Source organism: Bos indicus x Bos taurus, chromosome 22 (assembly GCF_003369695.1).
Source record: "Bos indicus x Bos taurus breed Angus x Brahman F1 hybrid chromosome 22, Bos_hybrid_MaternalHap_v2.0, whole genome shotgun sequence".
NCBI classification, from domain to species: domain Eukaryota; kingdom Metazoa; phylum Chordata; class Mammalia; order Artiodactyla; family Bovidae; genus Bos; species Bos indicus x Bos taurus.
Window position 1 is genome coordinate 15968036 of NC_040097.1, and position 22525 is coordinate 15990560.

General features: G+C 38.7%; 1 protein-coding gene across 16 annotated transcripts in view; it reads right to left on the reverse strand.

Annotated features, from left to right (window-relative positions):
• ERC2 (ELKS/RAB6-interacting/CAST family member 2) overlaps positions 1-22525 on the reverse strand; it is a 984881-nt gene that overhangs the window by 690981 nt on the left and 271375 nt on the right. For 11 of the 16 annotated variants that reach the window (XR_003507771.1, XR_003507770.1, XM_027522882.1 and 8 more), the window contains 2 exons: positions 3014-3088; positions 129-170 (listed from right to left, as the gene is read on the reverse strand). Coding sequence is in view for 14 of the 16 variants with exons in the window: in XM_027522882.1 (XP_027378683.1) it covers positions 129-170; positions 3014-3088 (117 nt within the window). In the remaining 2 variants the exon portion in view is untranslated. The remainder of the gene's footprint in view (positions 1-128; positions 171-3013; positions 3089-22525) is intronic. The other 5 variants (XM_027522885.1, XM_027522889.1, XM_027522886.1 and 2 more) reach the window with 1 other exon arrangement.

Consider the following 22525-nt stretch of genomic DNA (forward strand, 5'->3'; position numbering starts at 1 on the left):
GCAGGAAAGGGAAGCTTAGTAAAGAATCTTTAGTCACAAAAGCAAGAAAAGGAAGAGCACTGCAACATCTACAGGAAAACTAATTTTTCTGAAAGACACAATGTTCTAAGTGCAAACCTGGAACATACCTGCCAGACCAAATCAGGATCAAAATTAAAACTTGGAGCTTCCTGCAAGAAGATAAATCACAAATAACTTCATTTACTTTGCTTCCTTTCATATTTATTCAGGTGACTTTAGCCCCCCTGACTGAATTGGCTGACAGTGGTTGTGATGGCTGCAAGAGAATTTCCCCCACTTCAGTGTATGCAGATGGCCCTCCCCCACAGAGATGTATTTTCACAACTCTAAAAGCCCAGAGAGGTACACAGACATCTACTAGAACTACCAGACTGTGGCTCTAAAAGCGCTCTAATTGGGGCAAGATTTCACAGATTTTCATAACAACTTTCTGAGTTAATGTAAAGTATATTTTTGGAGAAGATGAGGACTCATAATTTCATCCTCAGTTTCTTTGAGAAGTAAGAGAAAAGTAGGGGTAGCTTCTAAATCCTTAATTCATGTCACCTCCCCAAAACTAAATGTCCAACTGACTCCAGGAAAGCTCCTTTTAACTTCAGGTTTTGCCAAGGTAGTATCTGACACCTTTATCCAAAGGTGTTTAAATTAAAATACAACCCTGTCTCAAGTTGCACCTATTAGTTTTAAGGGTTAGTTCTATTTGGTAGTCAACCCTAATGCTTATAAAATATGGGTTTCCAATATTCCCTCCCATTTCACAGAAACATAATATACAAAATCAGAAGAGATCACAGCCTTCATCACAACCTTACACACATGACTGAGGAGATGAGCTTCTACCAGCTGCCCACATAACTCAATTTATGCACACTGAGCATAGATGCTAATGGGACCCAGACTTCTCCACTGACAAAACAGAAGGCAGTGCTTTGTAAATTAACAGGCATTCAAAGACAACAGAAGAACTCCAGGCTCAGTTCCCTGACAGTATATTGATTATCAATTGTCCTAAAAATGTGTTCTACCAATCAGCATCACTGGCATCCATTTAAATAAAAATGAAACTCCAGACTCAATTTACTGATAACATATGGAGTGAATTTGCCCTAAAAATTATATTTTATAATTTAAAACATGTTTTATATGGCCTTCTTATGTAGACAGCCCAAAGGAGTGTTTTTAATTAACTATTAAATAGTTATAACTATTACTATTTTTTGTTTTCTAATAAAACATATGATGCTAAAAAGAGTAAGCTATAAGCAAACCGACTTTATACTTAAAATCACAAGAAAGCACTAATAGTCTTTGTACAGAGACCTTTAACAGGAAAATGACCACTACTCTGGGAGAGATGCCACTCCTGGTTTCTCCAAAGAGTTTTGAAACACAATTTTTCCTTTAAAAAAAAAAAAAGAATGCTTTGGAAATAGTTTTATATACATCCTATTACTAATTGTGTTGGAACTGGGGAGGTAGGTATGGAGGTAGGGAGAAAGGAGACTGAATGACTCTTTGCAGAAAACTGAAATAAAATCTTTTGTCTTGTCTTTTTCCTTTTCTATTCTTCTTTGGTTTTTTTGTTGTTGTTGTTGTTGTTTAAGCCTTGGCCAAGTTTCAAGTTTGGTTCCAATGTGAAGTGAGGAAGAAATCTCTGTTACAAGATTCTACACTCCCCTACAAGTGTAGAATAGTTAGTTTATTTACAAAATAAGTCAAAATTATGTAAATCCAAAAAGAATAGATGAGCCAAGATGAGCAATTATTTTTTAACCTTACTGGCATTTGATCCCTTTGATAATATTTTTCAAATCAATTTGCTGCAAATGTATTTATAAGTACCATGAATCATGTAACCTCACTTAGGGGACATAAAGTCTTAAAGTAAATGTTCTACGTTATTTCCAAAAAACATCCACTTGGATGAAGACATTGTCATTGACTAGGGGAAAAAAAAAAAAACTCAAGTTAGACTTGTAATGCCAGGAACTCAGTAGCTTGTATTAGTTTCCTTCCCCCCGGACTTGGGAATTTTTTGGCAGACAATCCAAAATAATGTGTTCCAAGACAGAAAAATCATTACCCTATCAGCAAGCTTTAGAATTCTTTTGTAGAAAGATGGTGACTAGCAAACTCTCAAATGTTATACTTAGGCATGAAATATCCAAATTGCAAACATCATCATTATGAATTTTTTCCCTCATGGAACTAAAATCAATAATCATTTATTCTTACAAGAAATAATCTACTATTTGCTTCCTTTGGGCAAAAAGTGAAAGTAAAAGACTTCAAATCTTTATAAACTGACAAAGCAACTGGGTTTCATAGATTGGTTTCTTAATGGCTCAGTCATCATTATATACTACATTATTCTTTAAATGCCCTAAATCCATCCAGGAGGATCTTTGCTTCTTTTAAATATCTCTATGCTCCCCCAGTTAAATAGAGTACTTTGTATTTAATAATTATTAATTTCAGACTTAGGAGAAAATACTGAAGTCATAAGAAAGTTATTATTCTTTGAAAAGTACATTTTGCTGATAGCATAATTTTACTTAGTTAACACCTCCATTGCACAAAAAACAACTTATCTTTGCCAAATCTTAGTTTCTCAAGGTGTCTTTTCATTATCATATGAATGGAGAGAAGAAAAAGAATTATTCTAGCTTTAGAAATTTACTTTTAAAGCACACACAAAACCTCCCTTAGGGTTGAAAGCACAGGCTATGCTCTGGAAATGAAGCCAGCTCCTTTCTGCCAAAGGATACTTGAGCCCTTTATTCTTTTGCCCAGAAAAAGCATCCTCATTAAAGAGCCAATAAATTAAACATACCCGAGAAGGCAAAAAAAAAAAAAATCCAGAAGAAAAGCACCCATCAGGGTGCCTAAGGAAAACACAACCGTACATTTCATGCGTTTGTGTTAGTCACCATCAAGTTTAGAACAAACTCCGAGGAAACAGCTGTCTTTGAAAAATGTGAATAGCTCCTACCTTCATTTCAATGACAGTCTGGAGAGCCTTCGTCTTGGCTGGCTCTGGCTGAAGTTGGCTTCTTCGGTGTAATTCCTGGGGAGGAACACGATAGAAATAAGCCTGACGGTTCATCCTTCCCTTACACCATGACTTACGCACAGGTACCACTCAGCCCACCCGGTCCAGGCTCGCAGTGCACAGACATAAACAAGCCACAGGTGCCTCTTCCCCCACCCTTGTTAGCATCCCTGCTGCCTGGAGCTCGCGATCCGGTGAAAAGCTCCTGGCACATGCGCTATTTCTGAAACTTCCATCAATAATTAATGTCAACTGTGACAAAGCCAGCAAGTAATCATAATCCAAATACTGTTCAACACTGGGGCTGTTGCCCAGCCATCAAATCATAATTTACTAAATTACATTACTCTGTGCTCCCAATACAAACACAGCAAGGAAACAGAGGAAAGAAAATGACTAACGTGGTTGCAAATCTGCTGCACGCATGGTATTTTGCTACTGAAGTAGATTTGAAATGAGCAATTTAAAACATTTTCAGTACAACTGTGTCACTTTTTGCAGTGAATTGGCCTGATGAAACCCTGTGAATCTCTTGCTTCCTAATTTACAGTTTCAATCCTTGCTCAAAACCACATCTGTGTGTGATATGTTTGTGCATTTATGATGCCAAGAAATTAAAACCGGCATTAATAGCAATAGTGTTAGAGGGGAGAAAAAATGGTTAAAGCCAGATATAAACTCAAGAAATTCTTTATAGATAAAAAGCAAAAACATAATTACAATTTTAAGCTTCAAGGCTTACTTTTTGTATGTCTCCAAAAAAAAGTTTATCAAGACTAAAAGATAGCCTTGGCAGAAGAGAACAGATAAGGTTATTAAGTTTATACTTTATTTTTCTTAATGATAATTATCAACAGTTTTATGAAAATAACCAATGACAGGAATAAACAAAAATGCTTACACATGTCAAAATTGCTGGTACAGTTACTCACCTATGGAATAATTCCATTAAGACTTATTTGAATTATAAGTCACCTATGGATAATGCTATAAGATTTATTTGCTTCCAGAAAAGTCATTTAACATCAACTTGGAGTAGTGCTAGATCTTTACGTTCCCTGGGTTGGGAAGATCCCTTGGAGAAGGGAACAGCTACCCACTCCAATATTCTGGCCTGGAGAATTCCATGGGCTATCCATGGGGTCACAAAGAGGCAGACATGACTGAGCGACTTTACACTCCACTGGACCACAAACGTTTTTAAAAAGGAAAAGAAAAACCTTGAGTGTTAAAGAAGTGGACCAATATAATTTCTGGCTTTATCCAAGTAAAGACATTAAAAATAACCCTACCTCCACCATTACTAACATCTATTATCATCACCATTTCATTAAGAAAGAACATTTCATCAAGAAAAATTTTTCAGGACAGAGTCACAGAGAAAAAGATAGTCCTTCCCTGGATTCCAGGATTAAGAAAACAGGCAACCTTTCACCCATATCCTATTACTTTGTTCTTATTTTCCAGCAGCCCAAGAAGACCATGGTCATGGACCATGGTACATACATCTAGGGACCAGTACTGGGGAATTACTGCTACACCCCTGGACTATAGCATATTTTCTCCTCAAAGGCATCACTGGCACAAATCAGCAGAGCTATGCAAAACTATTTCTCAACCTTGAATTTGAGAAGAATTAGAATTGGTGCTTGGGCATTATTTAAAATGGTCTCAACATCAGGACATTTTTCCCCCTAAAATATTTCTGTAAGGAATGAGTCCAAGTATTACTGGACCCAGTTTCAGTATATTATCAGATACATCACATAAGGAATTCAGCCTTTAAAAAAGAAAAAGTCGACTTAGCCCTCAACATTACTTCCAAGATTGTTGGAGTTCACTGGATCAATAAAATCTTACAGATGAGAAAACAGAAAGTAAGTAACTTGTCAGAACTGTTCCATAGTAAGTCATAGAAGAAACACATTTCATAGGTAGGTCAACAACTCTGATAACATGTGGTATCAAAAGTATCTTAATGAAAAAAAACTGAGAATGAAATTCATAATTTCATACCATAGCCCCTGAAGTTTCAGAACAAAAATCATAAGATAATTTGAGGAGAGAGGTTAAGCTTGTATAAAACAAAAAAATAATAATTGTGAAGCAACTAAGCAACACAAAAAAGATAAAAACCATTAGGGTAAAAACATGTGCCATTAAAATTTCTGCCAAGCATGGAAACATTTTTAAGAGCAAACATGCAATAACAAAGCTAAACTTGTGGCAATAGTTTTGCAAAAATGAAAACAGAGTTCTCTTTGCTGTGACTATACAAGTCCTATTATAAACCAGTCCAAAAACCAGCCCCAAATCTCTCTGTCGCTCCTTAAAACAATAAATAAAATTTCCAATTATCCAAGAACTGTAATTTTCCTATTTTAAACATATTTCAATCAACTCAGACTTCACAGTTTCTGAGGATCACCTTAATTCTTAAGGTGTCAGGTAAGTGAAGATTATGAGCCACATGAAAACTTTATGTGAAAGTCACTCAGTTGGGTCCAACTCTTTGCGACCCCATGGACTATACAGTCCATGGAATTCTCCAGGCCAGAATACTGGAGTGGGAAACTTTTCCCTTCTGCAGGGGATCTTTCCAACCCAGGGATCGAACCCAGATCTCCTGCATTGCAGACAGATTCTTTACCATCTGAGCCACAGGGAAGACTTTATGGATTGCCTAAAAGTCCCATCTCAGCCACTTTATTCATCTCTAAGATTTGGGATCCTTAAAAAGCACACTCTGATTGTAGCAGAAAGGATCAGTTGCCCAACAAAGATTTTGTTCCTCTTCATTCAGTTCAGTTCAGTTCAGTCGCTCAGTCATGTCCAAATCTTTGCGACCCCACGAATTGCAGCACGCCAGGCCTCCCTGTCCATCACCAACTCCCGGAGTTCACTCAGACTCATGTCCATCGAGTCAGTGATGCCATCCAGCCATCTCATCCTCTGTCGTCCCCTTCTCCTCTTGCCCCCAATCCCTCCCAGCATCAGAGTCTTTTCCAATGAATCAACTCTTTACATGAGGTGGCCAAAGTACTGGAGTTTCAGCTTTAGCATCATTCCTTCCAAAGAAATCCCAGGGCTGATCTCCTTCAGAATGGACTGGTTGGATCTCCTTGCAGTCCAAGGGACTCTCAAGAGTCTTCTCAACACCACAGTTTAAAAGCATCGATTCTTTGGCGCTCAGCCTTCTTCACAGTCCAACTCTCACATCCATACATGACCACAGGAAAAACCATAGCCTTGACCAGACGGACCTTTGTTGGCAAAGTAATGCATGAGGCTATTGTTAGGAAATGCCACCACCACCACCCTTGTTTCAGGTGAGACCATGTGACTTATTTCTGGCCAGTGGAATACGGGTAACAATGAGGAACTCAAGGCCTTAGCAATCTCTCACCCTGTCTGCATCTCTCCCTCTTTTTCTGCCTGCTGCTAAAGGAACACAAGACCCAAGAAGATGGCAGAACCCCAATAGAAAAGGAACCTAGGTTCCTGAAATACCACATGAAAAGTCTATTGAACACCCACATTGGATGGTGGTGCACATGAAAAATGAATTTGTATTAAGTTAGTCTCAGTGTTTTCAGCCTTTATATGTAGAGATCCCAGCTCTCTATGCTTTAACTACTGCAAAGTGATTTTAACATATGAGTGCTGGCCAAATTTTTCTAAACTTAAGAGTAAGATGAGTTGGTTGCTGGTGCTCCAACTATCCTTAATTATCTGAAAGATGCACCCAATAGGCAATGAATGATCTTAAATAAAACTAAAGAAGTTCCCCAGGAGCATCTGGGTGCAGTGATGAGGGAAGAGAAGATTTTACTTACTCTATAAGTTTTTAAAGTGAAAGAGGAGAGTGAAAAAGTTGACTTAAAGCTCAACATTTAGAAAACAAAGATCATGGCATCTGGTCCCATCACTTCATGGCAAATAGATGGGAAAACAGTGGACACAGTGTCAGACTTTATTTTTTTGGGCTCCAAAATCACTGCAGATGGTGACAGCAGCCATGAAATTAAAAGACGCTTACTCCTTGGAAGGAAAGTTATGACCAACCTAGATAGCATATTCAAAAGCAGAGACATTACTTTGCCAACTAAGGTCCGTCTAGTCAAGGCTATGGTTTTTCCAGTGGTCATGTATGGATGTGAGAGTTGGACTGTAAAGAAAGCTGAGCACCGAAGAATTGATGCTTTCGAACTGTGGTGTTGGAGAAGACTCTTGAGAGTCCCTTGGACTACAAGGAGATCCAACCAGCCCATCCTAAAGGAGATCAGTCCTGGGTGTTCATAGAAAGGACTGATGCTGAAGCTGAAACTCCAATACTTTGGCCACTTCATGCGAAGAGCTGACTCACTGGAAAAGACCCTGATGCTGAGAGGGATTGGGGGCAAGAGAAGGGGATGACAGAGGATGAGATGGCAACACCGACTTGATGGACATGAGTTTGAGTAAGCTCTGGAGGTGGTGATGGACAGGGAGGCCTGGCGTGCTGCGAGTCATGGGGTCGCAAAGAGTTGGACATGACTGAGCGACTGAACTGAACTGATAAGTTTTTAAATGACAATATGGAAACATCAAGTTCAGCAGTTCCTATGCTTTTCTGGGTCACTGATTTCTGTAAGAATCAGTCGGAAGCTATGGATTATCCCCAGAAATGGATACAGAAGCATACACCAACAAAATGCTGTATCAATTCAGCTGGTTCACAGGGCCTAGTCCAGTACCCAAGAAGTTCACCTTTGAATCACACTACAGGCTAAAAACCACTTAATGAGACAAAAGAGCACTTTATGGGGATGGGCGGTCAGGACCCTGTCCAGTCCTAGCCTTGTTCCCCTTTCTGATGAGTAAAAGAAGCTTTATGAATGAGTTTCTATTGGCCTTCCAGATCTGAGGACATCCAGATTTTCAATAGCAGCTGATTCTCAAAAGCTGGTCTCTGGTGGATAGTTCTAATCACACCCATTCTCATTTCAAAAACAATAAAAAGAAGAAAATTGGCTATTTCACTGTGACACTGATACTGAGGTTATTTTTCTATAATCTAATGACTAGGATGACCTTACCTGGTATAAAACTGCCAGCTCCTCCAGGTGATCAACATGGAAATATAACATGAACCCAGAATTTTGAGCATGAAACCTCAAGTGGTTCATCAGGATGACATTTCTCTGCAGTTAATGAGAATCTAAAGTCTAGTGAGTTAATCTGGATGGACACTAGCATCCAAGATGAGCCTGACAGGATAACATTTGCACATACTCTATATTTTCTTTGGCAGACAAAAAAAAAATTCAAAACTTAACTTTATATCCAAAAGTAATTTACTATTTATATCCAGACTTTCCACCTTACCATTCTGGTAATCTATGGCCGTGTAAAAAATCACCCCAAATTTAGTGGTGTCCAATCACCACAATTTTATTATGTTCATTAATTCTGGGTCAGAAACTCATAAGAGGCAGAACAAGGAAGGCTGATTTTAAAAGCATGGTATTAGAGCGCTGAAACAGCTGCGGCTGATGGATCCACTTCCAAGATGGCTTCTTCACCCGTATGTCTTCTTGGCTAGAAAATGACTTGAAGGCCAGGTTTACCTGAAATTCTAAATCTGAGCAACTATGTATGGCCTCTCAGTGTGACTTGGACTTCCTCACAGCATGGCAGCCCCAGGGTCCTCCAACCTCTTATACTGAAGTGCAAAGATTCCAAGAAATAAGCCAGAGACTTCATGGCCTTTTATTATCTACCCCCAGAAGTCCCGTGAAAGCATTTACAAGCATTCTCAAATTTCAAGGAAGAGTGCAGAATATTCTGAAGCTATATCTTTTAATCGGCACTTATAAGGAATAAAACCAGCTGGAGAAACCAACAGGAAAGAAACTCAATAATCTCAACATCAACTCAGATCAGTCTTAAGATACAGCAGATTCATACATACAAAAAACAATTTGATATAAGGGATGTAGATAATATAGCAGTAAACCAAGCAGAAAAACATTCCAGCGCCTCTGTTTTTTCACTTCAAATTCCAACACAAGAGAGGCATAACAGTTTAAAAAGGTGATCAAAACAGTTTGTCATAAGTGTTGTAAAAATAAGTCACAAAGGTGGAGCAGGACCTTTGAGAGTTGAGCCATTTTAAATTTTGTGATTAGGGAAAGTTTCAGTAAAAAGTGAAATGTGAACAAAAATCTAAAGGAAATGAAGGAACCAGTTATGCAGATATTCCAGGCAGAGGTAATAGAGACCAAATGCTTGCGTACCTGCCTACAACTACATAAGGGATAGGGAAAGTGGTAGGTCAGAGTTCAGGGGTAGGGGATGATGGGAAGATAGGTATATATTTAGAGTCCACTGTATTGATACTAGTTTCACTCTGAGGAAAATGGGGAACCACTGGAAGGTTCTGGGAAAAGACAAACCATGATATGGATATGATGCACATTCTTAAAGGATTCCTCCAGCTGCTGAACTGAAGTATGGTTTTGGATTGAGGAGAGAGATAATAGAAAAATCATAGGACCTAGTAGAAGAAACTGGAAAAAACCCAGCAACAGACAAAAGAATCTTGGACCACAATGACAGAGTGAAGTTTATGGCAACGAATTGAGTTTGGATATGCTTTGAAAGTGAGGCTCACTTGATTTCATGATAGACTGCCTGGGACTAGAGAAAGAGAAATATACTTTACTGTATGGCTTCAAGGCATACCAAGACAGAGAAGACTAGGGAGAAGTGGGAGTTACAGGAATCAAAAGTTGGGTTTTGCATGTGTTAAGTCTGTGATGCTATTAGACGTTCAAGTGGAGATGCTAAGTAGGCGGTTGAATAGATAAGCTGGATTTGAAGGAACAAGTAAAAGCTACAATTACAAATTTGATATCAGTGAATACATAGCACTTAATGCAAGGAGCCTAGATAAAATCAACTAGGGACTAAGCATAGGGAGGTGAGGAGAAATCATAGGACTGAGCCCAGGGGCAATCCAACATTAAGGGGTCTCAGAAGTGAGGAGGAACCAGCAAAGAAGACTGAGGAAAAAATACCAAGACAGGTAGAAAGAGAACAAGGAGAGTAGTATCCTGGAAATCAAGTGGAGAAGACAAACACAGGATGTAGGAATGATCACCTTATCAACTGCTGCTGAGCAGTTACTAGAATGAGGTCAGAGGAATGGTCATAGGACTCAGCAACACACAGGACATTAATAACTTTGACTAGAGCAGCTTTGGTGGATAGTGTGAGTAAAAGTTGACTGAAATGTGCTGTGGGAGAATGGAAAGGAAAAAAAAAAAGACCTTTAGGCTATAGGATTTACTCAGGCTACTATATTGCACAATTATTTACTGATCATTTATTTCATCAAAACTCTGTTTTAGATTTGTACATCCATGTTCACAGAAGCATTACCAGAAGAGCCAAAAGGTGGAAGCAACTGAAATGTCTTTCAACACATGGATGAATAATCAAATGTGGTGTGTATATATATATATATATATATATATATATACATTGTATTATTCAGCTTTAAAAGGATATAAGACGATTCATCCACCTATTACAACTTGGATGAAATTTGAGGATATTATGCTTAGTGAAATAAAGCAGTCCCAAAAAACAAATACTGTATGATCTCATTTATATGAGCCATCAACAACAGTCAAACTCATAGAAACAAAAAGTAGACTTATCATTGCCAGGGACTGAGGGCAGGGGAAATGCAGAGTTGTTTAACGGGTATAGAGTTTCGATTTTGCAAAATGGAAAAGTTCTGCAGATCGGTTGCATAACAATGTGGATATACTTAATACTACTGAACTGTACACTTAAGGATAGTTAAAGTGTCAAATTTTATGCTGCAGGTACTTCTATTTATAAAAAATTTTTAAGTCAGAAATACAACAGAAACTAAGTCCTTCAACCTTCACCATTTTCACTCTTCTAGAGAGAAACCACCATCTAAAGTTGATGTCTATCCTTCTCATGCATGTTCTATGCATTTATTACATATGAATGCCTTCATAAATAGTGAAATCTAACAATAGAATATATTGTTTTCTCATTTACATAAATGGCAGCTGTCCGCACTGTACAAAGCTTTGCATTTTAGTTTCTAATCTCAATAATATTTATGACTTCAGAATTTGTATGTGTAAATATGTTTTCTATTATTTTCCTACTATTAACAATTTTACAGTAAACTTTCTAGTACATGAAAAAGACCTCTTTTTTTTGCTATCTTTATACTCTTAAATGCATAATAATTATGTTCTTTCTGAAACACTCCGTTTCTTCTGCTTAGAATAATCCTCTACCCTTTTCATCTCTTTATCAGTAGAAATCGGCAGACTTTAGCCCATCAGCTCACCATCTATCTTGGTAAATAAAGTTTTATTGAAATACTATTATATCCATTAACTTACATACTGTCTATGGTTGCTTTCATATGGTTTCATTTCACGGCAGAGTTGAGCAGTTATAACAGAACCAAAATGGCCTCACAAAGCAAAAAATATTTTAAATCCTATCTGGTCTTTTATAGAAAGTTTGTCAACCCCTAGTCTAGAATATCTTCAAAAAGAGGGAGGGGACATATGTATACACTGTTGTATGACAGAAACCAACATTGTAAATCAATTATTCTCCAATTTAAAATAAATTAAAAATAATCAACCTAGCAATCTCAGAAAAAAAGAAACACCAATCTTTGTGTGGTAGTTTAAAATATGTTCACAAATTTTTTATATTCCCTTTATAAGATGAACCTTAAATATCTTAACCTATAGTGCCTGAAGATGGGACTTAATAACTCACTTCCAACAAAAAGAATACAGTAGAAGTAACAAGTATCACTTCTAAGGCTTCATCATAAAAGACATCATGGCATTCATCTTGCTTACATTCTTGGGTCACTCACTCTGGGAGAAGCCAGCTACCACGCCATAAGGACATTTAAGCTGAAACCTATAGAGAGGCCCATACGACATGAAACTGAGGCCTCCTGCCAACAGTCAGATGAATGAATCATCATAGAAGTGGATTGTCCAAACTTAGTGAGGCCTTCAGATCCCTGCAGCCTTACAGAGAGCTTGACTGCAACTTCATGAGGTACTCTGGAGACAGAAACAATAAGTTAAGTGACTCCAATAATTCTTATTGCACAATTAAGGCTTAAATCAAAGAAAGTAGGGAAAAGGGCCATTTGTGACCTAAATCAAATCCCTATGATTAGATAGTGAGGTGACGACTAGATTCAAAGGCTTAGATCTGGTAGACAGAGTAACTGAAGAAATATGGACGGAGGTTCGTAACACGATACAGGAGGTGATGATCAAAACCATCCCTCAAAGAAAGAAACGCAAGAAGGAGGCCTCACAAATAGCCGAGAGAAGAGAAGCTAAAGGCAAAGGAGAAAGGAAAAGATATACACAACTGACTGCAGAGTTCCAGAGAATAGGAAGGCGAGATAAGAAGCGTTCTTAAGTGAACAATGCAAAGAAACAGAGGAAAATGATAGAATGGGAAAGACTAGATATCTTGTCAAGAAAATTGGAGATATCAAGGGAACACTTCATGTAAAGACGGGGACAATAAAAGACATAAAGGGCAAAGACTTAACCAAAGCAGAAAAGATTAATAAGAGGTGGCAAGAATACAAAGAAGAACCATATAAAAAAGGTCATAATAACCCAGATAACCATGACGCTGTGGTCACTCACCTAGAGCCAGATATCCTGGAATGTGAAGTCAAGTGGGCCTTACGAGGCACTACCATGAACAAAGCTAGTGGAGGTGATGGAATTCCAGTTGAGATAGTGCAAATCCTAAAAGATGATGCTGTTAAAGTGTTCCACTCAATATGCCATCCAATTTGGAAAACTCAGCAGTGGCCACAGGACTGGAAAAGATCAGTTTTCATTTTAATACCAAATAAAGGCATGGCCAAAGAATGTTATGTTCATTTCACATGTTAACAAGGTAATGCTCAAAATCCTTCAAGTTAGGCTTCAACAATACATGAACCAAGAACTTTCAAATGTACAAGCCGGGTTTAGAAAAGGTAGAGGAACCAGAGATCAAATTGCCAACATCCACTGGATCACTGAAAAAGAAAGGGAATTCCAGACAAACATCTACTTCTGCTTCATTGACTATGCTAAAGCCTTTGACTATGTGGATTACAACAAATTGTGGAAAACTCTTAAAGAAATGGGAATACCAGACCACCTCACCTGTCTCCTAATAAACCTGTATGCAGGTCAAGAAGCAAAAATTAGAACCAGACATGGAACAACAGACAAGTTCAAAATTGGGAAAGTAGATAAGGCTGTATATTGTCACCCTGCTTATTTAACTTATATGCAGAGTGCATCATGTGAAATGTTGGGCTGGATGAATCACAAGCTGGAATCAAGATTGCCAGGAGAAATATCAACCTCAGACATGCAGATGGTTCCACTCTAATGGCAAAAAGTGTAGAGGAACTAAAAAGCCTCTTGATGAGGGTGAAAAAGGAGAGTGAAAAAGCTAGCTTAAAATTCAACATTCAAAAACCTAAGATCATGACATCCAGTCCCATCCAGTCCCAGTCCCATCACATCCAGTCCCATGGCAAATAGATGGGGAAAAAGTAAAACAGTAACAGACTTAATTTTCTTGGCCTCCAAAATAACCACAGATGGTGACTGCAGTCACAAAATTAAAAGACACCTGCTCCTTGAAAGGAAAGCTATGACGAACCTAGACAACATAAGAAGAAGCAGAGACATCACTTTGTTGACAAAGGTCCATACAGTCAAAACTATGGTTTTTCCAGTAGTATTGTATGGATGTGAGAGCTGGACCATAAAGAAGGCTGAGGGCCAAAGAATTGATGCTTTTGAGCTGTGAAGCTGGAGAAGACTCTTAAGAGTCGCTTGGACAGCAAGGTGATAACTAGTCAATCCTAAAGGAAATCAGTGTTAGTTGCTCAGCTGTATCCAACTCTTTGCGACACCATGGACTATAGCCCACCAGGCTCCTCTGTCCGTGGAATTCTCCTTCTAAGAATACTGGAGTGGGTAGCCATTCCCTTTTCCAGAGGATCTTCCTGACCCAGGGATTAAACTCGAGTCTCCTGCTTTGCAGGCAGATTCTTCACCATCTGAGCCACCCCCAGAGAAGGGAATGGCTACCCATTCCAGTGTGAATATATTATGTTACATGGCAAAAGGTGCTTTCCAAATATAATTAAGATTATAGATATTAGGATAGGAAGATTAACCCAGATAATCTGGTGAACACAACCTAATCACATGAGTACATTCAAAGCTCAGAACTTACTCTAACTGGAGGCAGAATTCAATGGTACATTAAAAGGATCATGCACTAAGATAAAGTATGATCTATTCCAGGGAAGCAAGGATGGATTAATATCCAAAAATTAATCAATGTGATACACCACATTAACAAACTGAAGACTAAAAATTGTGCGATCATCTCAACAAATGCAGAAAAATCGTATGGCAAAATTCAACATCTATTTATAATAACAATTCTCAAGAAAGTTGGTATTACGGAAACAACTCCAACATAATAAAATCTGTATATGACAAACCCACAGCAAACATCATACTCAGATAAAAGATGAAAGCATTCCCTTTATGTGAGGAACAAGACAAAGATGCCCACTCTCACCACTTTTACTCAATGTAGTATCAGAAGTCTTTCTTAGGCAAGAAACATAATACTGAAAATCCTAACCACAGAAAGCAGACAAGGAAAAGAAATAAAGGGAATTCAAATTACAAAGAAACAAGTAAAACACTGTAGATGATATGATACTATACATAGAAAATCTTAAATCCAAAACACTGTAAGAATAAATGAATTCAATAAAATTGAAGATTACAAAATATATAGAAATCTGTTGCATTTCTATACATTAACTATCAGAAAGAGAATTAATGAAAAAAATCTCATTTACAATTGCATCAAAAAGAATGAAGTTATAAAAATAATCTAAAAAAAAGGGAGATGACTTATAAAACTATAAAACTCTTAGAAAACTGTTAGACTATGATGAAAGAAACTTATGATGACACAAGCAGATGCAAAGAGACACCATGCTCATGTACTGGTCAAATTAATACTGTTAAAATGAGCATACTACCAAACGCAATCTGCAGATTCAACGCAATCCCTATCAAAATACTAATGGCATCTTTTCACAGAACTGCAATGAATATTCCTAAGATTTATATGAAAACATAAAAGTCTCTGAAACACCAAAGCAACAGACAGAAAGAACAAAGTGTCATGTTCCCTGATTGCAAACTACACTGCAAAGCTATGGTAATCAAAATAGCATTTTACTGGCATAAGAACAGTAATGTAAATCAATCGAATGCAAGAGAGAGTACAGAAATAAATCCATGCTTATATGATCAGTTAATTTATGACAAAGGAAACAAGAATATACAATGGGGAAGAGGCAGTCTTGTAAATAATGTGGGAAAAACTGGACAACTATATGCAAAAGAATCAAATTGGACTACTTTCTCAAATCATATACAAAAACAAACTCAAATGGATTGAAGAATTAAATGTAAGACCTGAAACCATAAAACTGCAAGAAGAAAATACAGGCAGTACACTCTTTGATATTCATCTTATCTATAAATATATATATTTATATATATTTTTTGCTTTGTCTTCTCAGACAAGGAAAACAAGGGTTAAAATAATCAAATGTGACTATGTTAAACTAAAAAGCTTTCACACAGCAAGGACACTGTCAAGAAAACAAAAAGGCCACCTACTGAATGGGAGAAGATATTTACACATGATATATCTGTTAAGATATTAATATCCAAAATATACAAAGAACTTACACAATTCAACATCCAAAAAACTCAATTTAAAAATGGGCAGAAGACTTGAATAAACACTTTTTTAAAGAAGACATGCAGATGGCCAACTGACACATGAAAAGATACTCACTAATCACCAGAGAAATGCAAATTAAAACCACAAGGAGCCATCATCTCACTCCTGTCAGGATGGCTATCAACAAAAAGAAAACACGTAACAAATGTTAGTGAAAATGTGAACAGGAGGAAATTCTTGTGCACTGCTAGTAGAAATGGGAACTGGGGCAATCACTAGGGAAATAGTATAGAGATCATCCGAAAATTACAAATAGAACTGCCATATGACCCAGCAATTTCACTTGTGCATATTTACTTCTCCCACACAAAAAAAGCAAAAACACTAATTCAAAGAAATATATGCACCCTAATGTTCATTGCAACATTATTTACAATAGCCAGGATATGAAAGTAACCAATGTCCAGTAATAGATGAATGGATAAAGAAAATGTGGAATATATACACAATGGAATGTTAGCCAAAAAAAAAAAAAAGTGAAATCTTGCCATTTTCGACAATATAGATGGACCTGAAAGGTACTGTGCTTAACTGAAATAAGTGAGACAGAGATGAAGTCATTTCATCTCACTTATATGTGGAATCTAAAAAACAAAACCAAGACACTCATAGATACAGAGAATAAAGGGCGGTTGTCAGAGGGGAGGTGGGTAGGGGTGGAAGCAAAATAGGTAAAGCGACTTAAAGATATAATAGCCTGCGATAAACCATAATGGAAAAGATTACCTAAAACAGAATGCATTTGTGTGTATAACTGACTGACTTTGCTGTACAGCACAACACTATAAATCAATTATACTTCAATTAAAAATAAGAATAAGTTATTTTAATATATTTTTTAAAAGCATAAACCTCCATTTATAAAATAAACCACAGGGATATAGTATACAGCAAAAAGAATATGATCAATAATATAGCAATAACTTGATACAGGGACAGATGGTTACTAGACTTTCTGCAGTGATCATTTCATAGTGTATACAAATGTCAAATTACTGTGTAGTACACCTGAAGCTGAACATCATACTGTACTATTTAAAAAAAAAAAAAAAAGAAAGAAAATCAAGCCCAAGCCTTCAGGGAACTCTTGGGAGTCAACTGTGCCCCAGAATCTGCCTTCCTTGATGCCAGGAGGCTGGGCTTCTATAACTGCTCGAGTTAATCACTGTGTGGTGGCTGCCTGGACACTTCTGGAAGGGAGGAAGTTCAGCAAGTCTAGTCACGTGAAGGCACACCTCTAGCAAAGATCACAGGTGTGTTTTGGCAGCACCACACACAGCTAACTGGAAGATGGGTACAGTGGCCTAGTAAATCGGATGCCAGGGAGTTTAGGTCAGGCAAAATTACCATGTGCTATAGTTCATGATTCAGAGGTTGTACAAAGAACTCCAGCTTTGGTGTGAATCAACATGGAGAGAAGAGGATGTAATTCCATTTCTTTTAGTCTAGATAACTGGTAACTGCTTTAAAACTCTTTAAGCAGTATAAGCTTGTTTTGTTCCCAAACAAAATTTTACATTACACAGACACAAACAGATGATAAAATTATTTGAGCATCTACTATGTCTCAGTGTGACAGATCTGAGAGATAGGAAGGAAGTAAAACAGATTGGTCCCTGTCATCATGAGGCTTAATATCTGGTATGATAGGCAGAAGAAATACAAAAAGAAACAAATTAAAAACTGCAAGTATATACAGAAGGTAAGAACTACACAAAAAATAGCAATACATTGATACTGAGATGGATAAAATGAGGGAGGAGGCTCTATGATCCAGATATTTGCTGAATATGTGGTCAGATTTCTAATTCTTTAGCTCTGAATTGTAGTATCAGTTAAGGTAACTTTACTTTTCCCTGTTATCATCCCCCTTAATTTTAATCTAGTGATCAGGGAAGGCCTCCCAGAATGGGGAGCATTCAAGCCAAGACCTGGAGGATGAGCAGGAGCCAGCCATGAAAACATCGGTTGGGAGGGAGGCTAAGATAGAGAACAAAGAAGTAAAAAAAAAAGTGGGGTCTATTCTGATTGATGGGGTGGGAGGAGAGGAAAGGCCTGGAGCCCCTCCACTCCATTGTGGAGATCCCTAAAGTACCTTCTAGGAACTCCAGGTCTCCTCAAAACACCATTTAAGAGCCATAATTCTGGGTATCATACTTCTAGTCACAGATTCTCAAACTAGATGGAGGAAAGTCACTGGCTTTCTGTCCAGTTACCCTCAGGGAATCACCCAACCATCATTCCACATTCCTGGATCTTTATATACTTTTCTTCATGTCCTTTTCTTTCTCAAGTACTTGGAGAAGGCGTGGGAGAGGGAGGGCCTGGCTGCTTCACAGCTCCAACCAGAGAGCCCATTTTAGAGATGCCAGCAGGGGATGGCATATGAATCAACAGCGTGTTCCCGGCACACCCCCACGGTCCAGATGGCTGCACATCACAGGAGCAGAGGGCGGTTCCTACGCAAAAGACTTCCCTGGCTGGAGACACGTGCCACACTTTAGACCACGAGGGAACATGCTGTGGTAGTGGTGGTAACATTTTCACAAAAAAGGACACAGTCTTTCTTCTGCTGCAGGTTTTCATTTCAAATACCCATCCGTAGTAAAACCTTATGGTGTAAGATACTGAGGGCTCATAGAACTGGCAAGCACCACAGGAACTAGTTGGTACAGCTTGTCACACACTGTGCAAATCTCTTCATATCCCTGATGCAGGTCACTGAGCTGACGTTTGAAAGATTTTAGATCTGGGTAGTCACAACTCCGTGAAGCAACACAGATAGTTGGCAATTTTTCTCTTTATATACATCAACTCAAAATCTGCTCCCTCTTACTCTTGTCCATTCGATCTGGTTCTTCATTACATAAAATTTAATAACATCCATGCTGGCCATTCACTGAGGTCTTGCCGTGTCCCAAGCCTTGGATGAAGTACTTGACATAAAATATCTCATCTAATCCTCAACCCAAACTTAGGAGACAAGCACTTATCTTATCCCTACTTGTCAGGAGGAAACTCAAGCCTCAGAGAATAATGAGCAACCCAAGACCAGACCACTAACAAATCTGTTTTTTGTTGTTGTTGTTGTTTTTTACCCACAGCTATCCTTCAAAAGTTCAGCCAACTCTTGACAGGCAGCCTCCAAAGAACAAATCTAGCTCCTTTTCTTAAGAAGGCACCCCGAGTATGGGAAAGAAAGCTACATCTCTCTCTTACAGAATTTTCTTCTCTACCTGAAATATCTCCAGGCTCTTCAGCCATTCATGGTAGAATACAAGAGCCAAAATAAGAACCGTCCTGATGACTCTTCTCTAGAAAAGCTTCATGTTCTATCTCATTCCTAAAACACGGTGCCAAGAACTGGCCATTCCACACGCAACCTGACAAGGGTAGAGTTCATCCATCCTTACACATTTTCTAAAGGGGCCAAAAATTAGTCAGTCATTTCAGCCACTCTGAGCCACTTTATCAAGCAAAGATGTTCCTGAGTCAGAAATGGTGTGACCATAACTGTGTGGGACAGGGTTGAAGTCTCTCATGAATAAGCACAGAGCCAATCTCCCCAGAGAAGTGCCCTATCCACAAGTGACCTTTGGCTTCCCCTGTGGGACTTGCAAACATTTGGCTTTCAGGTATCACAGATGGAGCCTTTCAAACCACCATCCATGCACTTGATCAGAATTTTAGGGTTTCAGATGCTGAACAAAACCTGTCAGTACTGTTTACAAGTCTACTCTAAATCTGCTCAGAAACCTCACCATCTAGTCTTTCTCTGCAGCAGATTCTGTGCAATTTTGGAATGCTTCATTGCATTTGCCTTTATTATTTTATTACACTAGTAGGAAACTGAAGCAAAAGGACTGACATTAATAACAACAAGCACAAACCAAAGAGCTGAGACAGGTGGCACTAGTCCTCCCCTCAAAATGGCTCATCTCCAGTGTGAATCTGACTCTGTAGCCAGGAAACTCTCTTTCAAGTATGAGGTAACAATCAGAGATCCCTAATGATTGTATCTAAAAAAAAATTGAGATTTTAGAATGTTTTTGTATCTCTAAGAACAGTAGTCTCTTCCTCCTATAAGTGTAATAACTGATTTTTTGACATCTGATTTGCAAACCATTTCTGGCATTACCACCAACAGCTGTAAAACCTCAGGTAGGGAGCTATACTACTCTGTGTCTCATGGCCTCATCTGTAAATGGGGATAAGAGCTGCACTCATCCCAATTGTTATAAGGATGAAATAAGTTAACAGGTATAAGTCCAGTATGCAATGGCCCCTAGAAGAGTACCTGGAACATAGTTCAATATGTTGGCTATTTAACATGTATTTAATAGTGTGACCAACTCCTCATGACCATCTGGAGTTCAGAGAGCACTAAGATAAGCCAATGCAGGAAGAACAGGGAGCTAGAAAAGGAGCACAGACCCTGGGAGGGGACAGGGATGGTCACAAGAAGATGATGTCCCCAAGATGACAGATGGTCCCTTTGGAAAAGTGTAATGGGTTAGAGGCAGCCTAGCCAGAAGGTCAGTGATGGGTCATGTGAGGAGTTCATTCACAGGCACAGCCAGTCAATGGGAGGCCCTGGCAGAGTCCTTGTTGAGCGAGCTGGCAGCAAGGGGAAACTGAGAGGTAAGTTATAGGCCTCAAGAGGTCCAGAGGAAAAGCCCTAGGCCCCAGTTGAAGAGCAAGAGCAGTGGGACCCCAAGCCAGGGACTAGACCAGGAGGAACTACACAGAAAACTGAGGGCACACTCCGAGCAGTTACCAAACCCCTGGCACACAGCACACCCTCTAGTACACAGCCAGCACAAGAGCGCCTAACATCTGTCACCAAGAATCTCTCTCACCCAACGCTCACTAACAACTCCCCAAAGTCCTGCGATTATCCCCACTTTACAGATGAGGGGACTAAGGCCCAGAGAGAGAAAATGACTAGCTTAAGTGCTCAGATAAGAGCGAGATGGATGGATGGAAGGATAAACAAAATAAATTGGCAACATGGCCTCAAACCTAAGGCAGAAGTCATTTCCTAGAAAGAAGCTACATATCATCCTCTAATCTCCTGCCCAACCATAACCACTTCGATATTTCCTGTGAATATAGTCGCATTCATCCATCCATGCTCCCACCAACACAGTCCCCAGGTTGTCCCTTCTATTATATACCTTTCACCCATTACAATCTCTCAAAGGTGTAGTTCAAATCCAATGTACTTCAAGAAGCTACACACACACACACACACACACACACACACTAATTCTTCCTTCTCATCCTGTACTTTGTTTTTATTTCCATTAGAATGTGGACAACAATAGCAAACATTTTAGTTTTCATGTACAAGGTACTGTGCTAAACTGCACATGTTTTGTGTCCTTCAATCATCACAATTCCTTCTACTTCACAGGCAAGGAAACTGAGGAGCTGAGTGTCCTATCATAATAATTGAGATTCAATCCCTTGCCTGTGCTCTTAGCCATGATTCGGTTCAGTCCAGTCGTTCAGTGTGCCCGACTCTCTGCGACCCCATGGACTGCAGCATGCCATGATTACCAATATTCTTTCTGCACGTGCATATGTATATCCTCCATGGGGCCCTAGAAAAGTGCAGCAGACAGTAGCTCCCCAAGCCTAACATAACTCCACAGTACCTGCCGGCTGTTGATACTCATCACTCTTTACTAAGTCTAGTTGACTGGCTTAAACTCCATCCATGTTTAAAATGAGGTTACTATTTGAAACAGGACCTGGCATATGGTAAGCATGAATGATAAATAAAAAAATACATAAACTCTAAGAAAGATGTTGCACTAATCTCATACTCCATCCATTTATTTCTTGCTTCTATCCATTTATTCAATGCGTTAGGAGATTTAAGACAATGTTTAACTCTTATACTAAAGCTCTAAGGGGCATATTATTGTTCCCATTCAACACTGAGAAAATGAAGGATCAGAGAATCATGACTTTACTCAAGTCATGGGGTGGGTGAGCAGTTGAGACAATTTGAACCCAGACTTCCCTGAATGCAGAGATCATGCTTTTCTGATACACAGGTCTCAGGCTTGAGGCCATGGGGGAATGTGAATCAATTCAAGGTGGACTTGATACTGTGGGAGCTGAATCAGGTGAATTCCCTTCAATGAAAGAGCCCACGGAGTCTTAACTTGGGATGGAGCTGAGCCTGAAGGTGACCCACTGGCCACAGTGACAGCCAAGTAGAGAGTTGGAGAGCTTTGGAGACTGGGATACAGGGAGATAATAAATCTAGATTCCAAGAAATATGATTGTTTGACCTTAGGTATCAGAGAGTTTCCCTAAGATCTCCCCACAAAGCAGTACAGCCAAGGCCAGTATCCATCTCCCAAAAGAAGGGCCCCAAAGGCAGAGGCATCCTTTGAACTGCCTCTGCTTATAAAACTACCCCGGTTTTGATAAAATCTCTGTGTATATTTGTTCTATTAATTTACAAAACTGGTATATGATGAACTAGCAGCCTTT